The sequence below is a fragment of the Hoplias malabaricus genome, chromosome 4 (genome assembly GCF_029633855.1).
Source record: "Hoplias malabaricus isolate fHopMal1 chromosome 4, fHopMal1.hap1, whole genome shotgun sequence".
In the NCBI taxonomy this organism is placed as follows: domain Eukaryota; kingdom Metazoa; phylum Chordata; class Actinopteri; order Characiformes; family Erythrinidae; genus Hoplias; species Hoplias malabaricus.
In genome coordinates, this window is record NC_089803.1 from 71,551,701 (window position 1) to 71,563,320 (window position 11,620).

The 11,620-nt window shown below is 49.1% G+C and overlaps 2 protein-coding genes across 2 annotated transcripts; one reads left to right on the forward strand and one right to left on the reverse strand.

The window, feature by feature from the left end:
• Positions 1–239: 239 nt before the first annotated feature.
• Positions 240–9,677, reverse strand: LOC136694516 (cAMP-dependent protein kinase type II-alpha regulatory subunit-like). Its single transcript, XM_066668148.1, has 11 exons — positions 9,292–9,677; positions 9,153–9,188; positions 7,865–7,917; positions 7,675–7,758; positions 6,303–6,409; positions 5,051–5,204; positions 4,195–4,296; positions 3,507–3,581; positions 3,304–3,372; positions 2,368–2,482; positions 240–665 (listed from the first exon to the last, which is right to left on the reverse strand). Exons 1-11 carry the CDS (start codon positions 9,518–9,520, stop codon positions 523–525), a joined length of 1,167 nt encoding a protein of 388 aa, XP_066524245.1. The 5' UTR covers positions 9,521–9,677; the 3' UTR covers positions 240–522.
• Positions 9,678–9,686: 9 nt separating this feature from the next.
• LOC136695088 (uncharacterized) lies at positions 9,687–11,327 on the forward strand. The gene is made up of 2 exons (XM_066668902.1): positions 9,687–9,701; positions 9,768–11,327. The coding sequence occupies exons 1-2, from the start codon at positions 9,687–9,689 to the stop codon at positions 11,325–11,327; spliced, it is 1,575 nt and encodes a 524-aa protein (XP_066524999.1).
• Positions 11,328–11,620: the final 293 nt, after the last annotated feature.

Genomic DNA, 11,620 nt, shown 5'->3' on the forward strand with positions numbered 1-11,620 from the left:
GAGTTCAGTTAAGTCACTGCAGTTCCTCAGAGACGATGCTGTGGTGTGACCCAGTAATATTTCAGAGCTAAAAACCTCATGATAACATCATGAAATAAAGCGATAGAACGCCACTGAAGTGATGCTGTGACTGATCTGAAGAACTGCAGATTCCCTCAGGGCTGCAGTAAACGCTACAGGGTCAAACGGCATCCTTTAATATTAATGCAGTCAACAGAGACACGTTTAAAGAACTGCGTTTAATATTAAAGCTCAGCGTTGTCCACACTTCCAGAGGCTGGTCAGTGAAATGACAGCATTCACAGCAAGCAACAGGTCAAATATAAAATAAAAAATATATTAAATTTGTGTAATTAGCACAGAGTGAAGTGAACTCTTCAGACGTCGCTAACTATTTAACTCCAATAGAAAGATTTAATAAAAATGTATCAAAAATTATTGAACACTTTTAAATAACTTTTCCCTTAAAAGGTGAAATAATAAAATAAAGCAGTGCTGCGAGTTCAGGCTGAAGATGGTGTGTTAGTCTTCAGACCGAGACGGGACCTCCTCCTGAGCGCCAGGTTCAAACAGTTTCTCCAGCTTCTCCTCGTAACCCGCGATGTTCCTCCTCATCAGGTCCTTACAGGGGCCCAGCAGCCGCTCGAACGCCTGGACGTCCATCACTGGGTCAGAGAGAGAGAGAGAGAGAGAGAGAGAATGATTTAAAAAGCTGTTTATCTGAGCAGTACGAGTCTATTTACTCAAAAATAAACAAAACTAACGCCCTGAGGAGGACTGGCGCCCCCTCCAGGGTGTGTTCCAGTGATTCTCTCTCCCTCTCTCTCTCTACTATTCCATTTCTTGTCCTCTCTCTCTCTCTCTCTCTCTCCCCTCAATTCCTCATTACATTCTCTCTCTGTCTCTCCCCTCCATTATTCATTACACTCTCTCTTTCCACTATTCCATTTCTTGTCCTCTCTCCTCATTACATTCTCTCTCTCTCACACACACTCTCTCTCTTTCTCTCTCTCTCTAGACAAAGCAGCCCAAATGTTTACTGATTCGCACGCTGTGATGTGTCTTTGTAAATGCCATAAACACCTAATATAACAGAGTTGAACCAGAAGGGGGCGCTGCAGAGGAGAACTGACCACGATGAAAAAGGAATGTTTACAATTTGGAGAAATTAGTTCACTTTTTAAGCAGAGGCTGGTACAGTTATTTTTACAGAGAAATACATTCCATCCATCCATCCATCCATTATCTGTAACCCTTATCCAATTTAGGGTCGCGGGGGGTCCAGAGCCTACCTGGAATCATCGGGCGCAAGGCAGGAATACACCCTGGAGGGGACGCCAGTCCTTCACAGGGCAACACAGACACACACACATTCACTCACACACTCGGACACTTTTGACTCGCCAATCCACCTGCAACGTGTGTTTTTGGACTGTGGGAGGAAACCGGAGCACCCGGAGGAAACCCACGCGGACACGGGGAGAACACACCAACTCCTCACAGACAGTCACCCGGAGCGGGAATCGAACCCACAACCTCCAGGCCCCTGGAGCTGTGTGACTGCGACACCTACCTGCTGCAGCACCGTGCCGCCCCCAAATACATTCCAGCTGTTCATTAATAAAATGAGTCTTAGTGTGTAGTTAGGCTTTAGATTTTACAGATTTATACGACACAGAGCCTACGCTGTACGCTACACAAGGGCCCTACGTCGTGGTGACCATTTATACTTCTGCCTTGGCATCGCCCTGCAATTACACCGTCACACCACTAGGGTGAATCTCAAACATCTTCCTCTACACTCTGTAGAACACAAGGCAGTGGTGTAGTAGAGTAGGTTTTAAAGTACACTATTTATGGAGTGTGTTGTTGTTTGGACAGAGCAGAGTTTATCAGGTGCCAGGAAAGAATCTATAAAGAATGTAAAAAGCAGCATGCTTTTTCCACGTGGTCCTGTTTTTCTTTGCACGTTTTTTATTCCTGATACAGACGTATTTTTCCTTTATTCTACATTTGTATTGGTCCCTGATGTCCACCCCGTGTCTGAGGAGGTCTCTGTCTGTGTCTCTGTGTGTGGAGGAGGAGAGGAGCTCATGTTCTTGTACTTCTTCAGTTCAACTTCAACAATGTCCCTCTAACTACTGACCAATCACAGGCTGCGGTCTGCGTCTAAGGCACGCAGAGTTACATTTCTGGACCGGGGCGTGTCAGGCTGCAGTGTAGGGTTTGCACTAATGCATTCGGCGTAGTTTTGATGCAGAATTATAGATTGGGTTTATCATCCGTTTCTGAAAGGAATAAACCTGTCCCCGCAGACAGTGGAGGGTCCAGCTTGTGCAGTCGTGGAGTCGTGGAGAGGGCTCATACCTAAACACCTCACTGGTCCAGCGCAGTACGCCGAAGCCGCCCGGGGTTTACTGGTGATCAGAGCCAGCTCCCCAAAATACTGCCCCCTGGAGCACAGCGCCACCTCCGTCTCCACCTGAGGACACAGCAGACGGAGGAGACGACCGAAATAAAGAGAAACTATTTAAAAACTGTTCATATTTAATCTTTATTTTAATACAGTAACAAACTCACCTCAACTCTCACTCACCCCGTCACTCACACACTTACCCAATCACTCACACTCACCCCGTCACTCACACACTCACCCCGTCACTCACCCAATCACTCACACTCACCCCGTCACTCACACACTTACCCAATCACTCACACTCACCCCGTCACTCACACACTCACCCAATCACTCACACTCACCCCGTCATTCACGCACTCACCCAATCACTCACACTCACCCCGTCACTCACACACTCACACTCACCCCGTCACTCACACACTTACCCAATCACTCACACACTCACTCACACATTCACACACTCACCCAGTCACTCACACAGTCACCCAGTCACTCACACACTCACCCAGTCACTCACACACTCACCCCGTCACTCACACACTCACCCCGTCACTCACACACTCACCCAGTCCCTCACACAGTCACAGTTACTCACACACTCACCCAGTCATTCACACATTCACACACTCACCCAGTCACTCACACACTCACCCAGACACTCACACACAGTCACTCACACACAGTCACCCAGTCACTCACACACAGTCACTCATACACTCACCCACTCACTCACTCACTCACCCACTCACTCACTCACTCACTCACACCTGTGAACAGTTTCACACACTCACCAGCATGTGTGTGTTTGGACTGTGGGAGGAATGCTGAGCACCCGGAGGAGACCCACACAGACACAGAGAGAACACAGGGATGTGGAAACTCACCCCATTCTTCTTCACTGTGATCCTCACGTTCCCTGATTCAACGATGTAGAAGCAGTCCGCACCCTCTCCCTGAGAACACACAGCGACACACACACACACACACTTTACCAGCCATGCTCAGACACAACCTGCCCTTCACACACATCCTGTTTACTTTTCAAACACAAACACAAATGAGTAAACAACAGAGGAGTCAAATGAACCTGCGCAATGATCCTCTCTCCATCACTGAACGTCTGACAGCAGAGAACATCCACCACCTTCATCCTCTCCGCAGGCTGCAGCACAGACCGTAAACAAGTGAGCAGTTCATCAGAATTCACATTCACCACTCTTCTAATCCACGTACTCCTGCCTTTATCCACTATATGGACTGTTCTTTTAATTCTGTTCACCCATTTGTTTTGTTAATTCTGTGTGTTCATGCACTGTCCCTTTAAACCCACACCACCGTGCTGTAGTCATGTGACTTAGCCCCGTCCAACCGGCCACATGGAGGCACCATGGAGGAGAACCTGAACACGGAGGCGGACCGAGCGACTGGAGCGGCTCGTACCAAAGAGAAACGCTGCGTCTGTGGTTTGGACGTGTTCTGACTTTAGTGAAGACCACACCATTTCAGACCAAAGTGAATCCCCCGCTCTGTTTCACACTGAACACAATCACACACCGAATACCAACAGAGCACGGCTCAGATGCAGAGACATCAGAAACACACACCCCACCATTAACTCTGGACTGTGTTTACAGCACGAGCCTCAACACTGAACTGTGAGACAACAAACAACAACTCTGCCCAGCACTAGGCAAAGATGTGTGTGTGTTTGTGTGTGTGTGTGTGTGTGTGTGTGTGTGTGTGTGTGTGTGTGTGTGAGAGGAAAAGAAGCCTACTTTGAGAGACTGCAGCAGCGGGACGGACTCAATAAAGCCTTCGTACAGCTTCCTCTTCTTGGCATTGTTCCGGACTATGATCCTTCGGAAAGTCGTTCGATCCTAAATCACAGAAAACAGACTGAACTAAGGCTGGGAATCAATGTCGGAGCGTGAATTTCATTTCAGTTTTGTGGGGACAATAAACAGTAAAATATCTTAAGCACAAATCCTAAGTGCCGTTGTTTTAAGGCTACAGGTAGTATGTTCAACCAGTAATACCAAGAATGACCTGTAGATGGCGTAGTGCATAGTGACCTCATCTAACGGATTCTCAAAGAAAAACAGTGAAGATAAACAGCAGGACGCACTGTCGGCTTCTCGTTATTTAACAGGTTTATTACTTTAGAAACAAGCCCCAAAAACAGCCTGCGACATCTGACCAATATTTGTGAGCATTTTCAATGAAAAATATCAAATATCACTTAAAATACACAGACCTGGCAACTCTGGGGATGGTGGTGGAGGCAGTGGAGCAACCCACTGTGAGGCAGATGAAGGGGGGGCCCTGCTTTTAAGGGTTCAGACCAAATTACGTCGGTAATAACAAGTACCCGATTCATATGAAATAAATTGGTGCCACATTTCGGTTCCAGAGTCACACGCGTTCAGTGTAGTATTAAGGTCTATGAGGTCTTTATAAACATTGCCAAATACAAAATCCTTCAATGCCGAACATGTACAGAATAACGTTTCTGTAGGGTACCGTTGGGAACCTGTACCGAATTCAGAATTGTATCGGTTCAAATGTGAACAGTACCCCAATCAAACCCAGACCCAACTGAACAGGGAGCTGAGGAACCAGTGTCTCACTCACCAAGCACCACAGAGCTCCAGCTGAGGTGGCGATGACGGTGGCGGCCCTCTGCGTGTTGTACATCAGCGCCAGCTCACCGAAACTGCCGCGGTTGTTGTAGATTCCCACCAACCTCTCCTCGCCCTCCGCTGACACATAGACGCTGAATGTCCCCCTAGAGGAAAGGGTTTCAGAGTTTCAGTTTCCAGAATCCGGGACAGTACGAGTCCAGGCAGCTTGATGTTCTTTGTGTTAAACAGGACTCAAAGATGTTCAAGAAAAATACGTTTTAAAGCCTGATTCTGTAGCGTATAATTGTAATTCAGAATTCAAATATTGGGTGGCACAGTGTCGCAGTTTCACAGCTCCAGGTTGTGGGTTCGAGTCCTGCTCCGTGTAAATGTCTGTGAGGACATTTTTGAATCACCAATCCACCTACCAACGTATGTTTTTGGAGCGTGGGAGGAAACCGGAGCACCCGGAGGAAACCCACGCAGACACAGGGAGAACACATAACACTCCTCACAGACAGTCACCCAGAGGACACCCACGCAGACACAGGGAGAACACACCACACTCCTCACAGACAGTCACCTGGAGGAAACCCACGCAGACACAGGGAGAACACACCACACTCCTCACAGACAGTCACCCAGAGGAAACCCACGCAGACACAGGGAGAACACACCACACTCCTCACAGACAGTCACCCGGAGGAAGCCCACGCAGACACAGAGAGAACACACCACACTCCTCACAGACAGTCACCCAGAGGAAACCCACACAGACACAGGGAGAACACACCACACTCCTCACAGACAGTCACCCGGAGGAAACCCACGCAGACACAGAGAGAACACACCACACTCCTCACAGACAGTCACCCAGAGGAAACCCACACAGACACAGGGAGAACACACCACACTCCTCACAGACAGTCACCCGGAGGAAACCCACACAGACACAGGGAGAACACACCACACTCATGTGTCATGGCAATAGTGTGTGTTAGAACAACACAAGGATGAGTCCAATAGCATAAATGAGCATATGCTCTATTCTAGAGCTTCACTATTGTCTCTCTCTACAAAAGAGGCTTGTTCCTGTGTAATGGAGAGTCTCAGCACGAGGAGAGACGCTGTAACATCAAACTTTTGTGACAGTCCTTTTTTTCACCTTTATTTCTCCTGGTGTCTGAAATTTACAGCAGCACTGCTCTCAGACTCCAACACACACACACACATACTCACACACCTTTTTTTTAAACCCCTACCTGTCAATAACATAAAAATTATCCCCATCGTCGTCCTGGTCGATAACGTGCTCTCCCACCTCCACACGTCTCTCAAACATGGCGTCCAGCACCTGAGACATCTGCTCCTGTGGAAAGCACAAACATTTCAGACCTGGACTCAGTCGCAGTCAAAGAGTCAAAGACTTTAAAGCAAACAAGGTGAGCGCAGACTTGCTGAGGTCTCCGTAGCCTCACAGACGTCACGCTGGACACTGGACGCTGCACGGAACCCTCCTGATGTCTGATGTTCCTAATTATAAATAACTCTACATCTTCAACTTTTCAGACAACAACTCGCGTCCAAAAGGGCTGCCCACTGCATTCAGCTACAGACACAGCAGAGGTCAGTGGACGACTGGAGCACTACACACATGTCACCCACTGAAACGTGCACAGGTCAGTCCTGAACTAAATACAGTGAACATCGCAAAAATGTTTAAGGGAGTAGTTTGGGGGTTAGGTGCCTTGCTCGAGGGCACTTCAGCTGTGAATGAATTTTCTCTCGCCGGTCCCGGGACTGAACCGGAGACTCCCCCGCCTCAGGCTCGCTTCTCTTACCTCAACCCCACGGCTGCCCTCAGCCAATAATGTGAAAGACTAATAAAATGATTTGAAAACCAAAAATTACAAAGGAAAAAAAAACAGGGAAATGCTCCGTCTGTTTGCTGTTGTCAGGGCAATGAGGCAATTGGTGCATTCCAGTTTCCCGCTGCTTGAGGTTGTGGGTTCGATTCCCGCTCCGGGTGACTGTCTGTGAAGAGTGTGGTGTGTTCTCCCTGTGTCTGCGTGGGTTTCCTCCGGGTGACTGTCTGTGAGGAGTGTGGTGTGTTCTCTCTGTGTCTGTGTGGGTTTCCTCTGGGTGCTCCAGTTTCCACCCACAGTCCAAAAACACACGTTGGTAGGTGGATTGGAGACTCAAAAGTGTCCATAGGTGTGAGTGTGTGAGTGAATGTGTGTGTGTGTGTGTTGCCCTGTGAAGGACTGGCGCCCCCTCCAGGGTGTGTTCCCGCCTTGCGCCCAATGATTCCAGGTAGGCTCTGGACCCACCACGACCCTGAACTGGATAAGGGTTACAGATAATGAATGAATGAATGAATGAATATAAAGTAGTTAGTAAAAAGGAGCCGACTCCCAAAGAATCATTTCTTCAAGCATCTGAGAGTTGCCGGGTTGAGTTCATGGAGTTGATTCTGTTGATTCGTTTTCTGCAGCGCACTGTGAACTTTAACATTTTTAAAAGGTAATAAAACATCTATAAAGTGAATAAAGTGGCCATATTCTTTTTATAATTTTGGACGTCGACATGTTTTTGAGTGTAACGTAAGGAAGTGTAGTAACTTTAAACCCTCACTGCGTCTAAACTCCTGAAGAGCAGGATGGGGCCGCAGGCCTGTTGCAAACGCTGCCTCTGCTCGTCCGTCTTGGCGTGGACCACCTGGAGGAACAAATCAAAACAAACGAGTAACAGTGGGACGCTCAGCAAGGTTCAGACATCTTCCTCAGTGAGGGATAGAGTACAGTGCATCAGCTTCCTCTCTCACCCTGGGCTCCCTGTGGTCCTCATCCTCATCAGGATCGTAGGGTTCTGCAGAAACTACACACACACACACACACACACACACACTGATATATTTGCACAAAGCTTTACAGACCTCAAGTGCTGCTGGAGTTTTTAAACCCTGTGTCCACTCTCTGTCCACTCTGTGAGACACTCCTCCCTCGTTGGTCCACCTTGTAGATGTAGAGTCAGAGACAGTAGCTCATCTGTCGCTGCACAGTGTGTGTCGCTCGTCCTCTAGTCCTTCATCAGTGACACAGGACGCTGTCGGCTGGATGTTTTTGGTCGGTGGACTGTTCTCAGACCAGCAGCGACACTTTTAGCTCTTTTTCACCGAAAATAAACAAGTTCGGTTCTGGTTCTTGAACCTAATTTGGAACAGATCTGTGCGTTTCCACCAACATAAACGTCTAGTTCCTGAACCAGAAAAGTGTGCTTCCAGCCGGAACCAAAGGCAGTGGGTCCTTCAGTGGGAACCGTGAAGTCATCCTTGGGCAAGGGGAGATAAAGAAGCTCCAGAAAGAGCTCAGAGTGTTTTATTATCCTCAAAAGTGTTCTGGGTAAAGACCAGAGAACCAAACGGGTCTGTGGAGGTTCTGAAGTGGGAAAATGTAAACCAGGAAATGACCTGTAATCGTATTTCTGATTTAGAAAGAAAACCAGGAAATAAAAAGAAACAAAAACAGGAAAATGCTGTGTCTGTGTGTGTTTCTGTTGTTAGCACGATTCAAGGAGCGTTCACTACTTTTTTTCGCCTCAGAATCAGCCTGCTGTAAACAGTGGATCAAACTGGACTCTATTCGTTCATCTACGGCTCTGAACTCAGACACAGCGATGCTGCATCTGTGCACCCCTGCAGCGCCCCCTGCTGATGGCGTATCCTTGGTTTCCAAAAGTCAAAACTAGTGGAAAGAGGAGAGCTGTTCAAGAACCAAAGTTATTGTGGTGGAAAATGGTTATGAGGATTTTTTAAAACTCCAGCAGCTGCTGCTTTGTCTGATCCATTTGCACCAGCCACGTCAGTGTCACTGCAACTCACACCTGCCCTGTGGGGGTCCTGACCCTTGAAAAACAGGGTGAAAAGGGGATAATGAAGTATGCAGAGCATCAGGTGGACTACAGTGACCTGTGTGGAGAGTGGAGCTGAGAGAATGGACAGTGAGTGGAGGAACAAGGAGGTGGCTTTAATGTTATGGCTGATGAGTGCAGCATAAAAGTGTCCACAAACTTTTGGTAAGTTTAAAGTAACTTTGAGCGGATGGTGGTCGTACCTGAGACCCTCCTGGTGAAGATGCGGATCACGGACTCTGTGGAGAAAGTAAGGAAGGGCGGAGAAGTAAAGATGGTGGTGTTATCGATGTTCCGCCTGAAGCGGAGCTGAACTTATTTCCGTAAACACACGCTGCTCACCTCCGGGCACGCAGTCCTCCTCCCCGCTGCTCTCGGTGACGGAGGCGGTGCTCGGTGTGCAGTCGGGGACAGGAGAGCGTGGAGAGTGTACCGGGGTGTCCCGGGAGTCCCGGAGCCGTTCAAAGTACTGCACCGCAAAGTGGAGCAGGTCCGCGGGCTTGGTCCGAAGAACCTCCGTTGTGAAGCCGACCAGCAGCTCCTGCAGCCCCTCAGGGATCCGCACGCTCATCCTCGCTGGAGCTCCGCGGACAGGGGGCGAAGAACCATCCGAGCGTCCCCCGCGCGCTCACTGCTTCATCACTACTTTCCCCCCAAACCGCAGCATCCACCCGCGCATCACGTGACTGCCGTCTCCACAGCAACTGGCCGCGCGCGTCACACAAAGCCCGCCAACAATGTGCCCTCTGACAGTAGGCTAACAGAGGAGCTAAGTCCACACCTCCACCCAATTACTCTACACCTCCACCTGCCATCAGTTTATCTCCACACCTCCACCCATTTACTCTACACCTCCACCTCCCATCAGTTCATCTCCACACTTCCACCCATTTACTCTACACCTCCACCTCCCATCAGTTCATCTCCACACTTCCACCCAGTTACTCCACACCTCCACCTGCCATCAGTTCATCTCCACACATCCACCGTTATTCCATACCTCCACCTCCCATCAGTTCATCTCCACACCTCCACCCAATTACTCTACACCTACACCTCCCATCAGTTCATCTCCACACTTCCACCCAGTTACTCCACACCTCCACCCAATTACTCTACACCTCCACCTGCCATCAGTTCATCTCCACACATCCACCGTTATTCCATACCTCCACCTCCCATCAGTTCATCTCCACACCTCCACCCAATTACTCTACACCTACACCTCCCATCAGTTCATCTCCACACTTCCACCCAGTTACTCCACACCTCCACCCAATTACTCTACATTTCCACCTCCCATCAGTTCATCTCCACACCTCCACCCAGTTACTCCACACCTCCACCCAATTACTCTACACCTCCACCTCCCATCAGTTCATCTCCACACCTCCACCCAATTACTCTACACCTTCACCTCCCATCAGTTCATCTCCACACTTCCACCCAGTTACTCCACACCTCCACCCAATTACTACACACCTCCACCTGCCATCAGTTCATCTCCACACTTCCACCCAGTTACTCCACACCTCCACCCAATTACTCTACACCTTCACCTGCCATCAGTTCATCTCCACACCTCCACCTGCCATCAGTTCATCTCCACACTTCCACCCAGTTACTCCACACCTCCACCCAATTACTCTACACCTCCACCTGCCATCAGTTCATCTCCACACTTCCACCGTTATTCCATACCTCCACCTCCCATCAGTTCATCTCCACACTTCCACCCAATTACTCTACCCCTCCACCTGCCATCAGTTCATCTCCACACCTCCACCCAATTACTCTACCCCTCCACCTGCCATCAGTTCATCTCCACACATCCACCATTATTCCATACCTCCACCTGCCATCAGTTCATCTCCACACTTCCACCCAGTTACTCCACACCTCCACCCAATTACTCTACACCTCCACCTCCCATCAGTTCATCTCCACACATCCACCATTATTCCATACCTCCACCTGCCATCAGTTCATCTCCACACTTCCACCCAGTTACTCCACACCTCCACCCATTTACTCTACACCTCCACCTGCCATCAGTTCATCTCCACACCTCCACCCGGTTACTCTACACCTCCACCCATTTACTCTACACCTCCACCTGCCATCAGTTCATCTCCACACCTCCACCCGGTTACTCTACACCTCCACCTCCCATCAGTTCATCTCCACACTTCCACCGTTACTCCATACCTCCACCTCCCATCAGTTCATCTCCACACTTCCACCCAGTTACTCCACAACTCCAACTCCACCCAATTACTCTACACCTCCACCTCCCATCAGTTCATCTCTACACCTCCACCCAGTTAATCCACACCTCCACCTCCCATCAGTTCATCTCTACACCTCCACCCAGTTAATCCACACCTCCACCTCCCATCAGTTCATCTCTACACCTCCACGCAGTTACTGTACACCTCCACCCAGTTAATCCACACTTCCACCTCCCATCGGTTCATCTCAACACCTCCACCCTACACCTCCCATCAGTTCATTTCCACAAAATGACTCAACCCAACCTTCCATAAATTAATTACCCAGTTACTCTACACTTCCTCCCATCAGTTCATTTCCACACCTACACCCAGGTACTCTACATCTCCACCTCCATCCAATTACTCTACACCTCCACCCAGTTACACTACACCCCCAT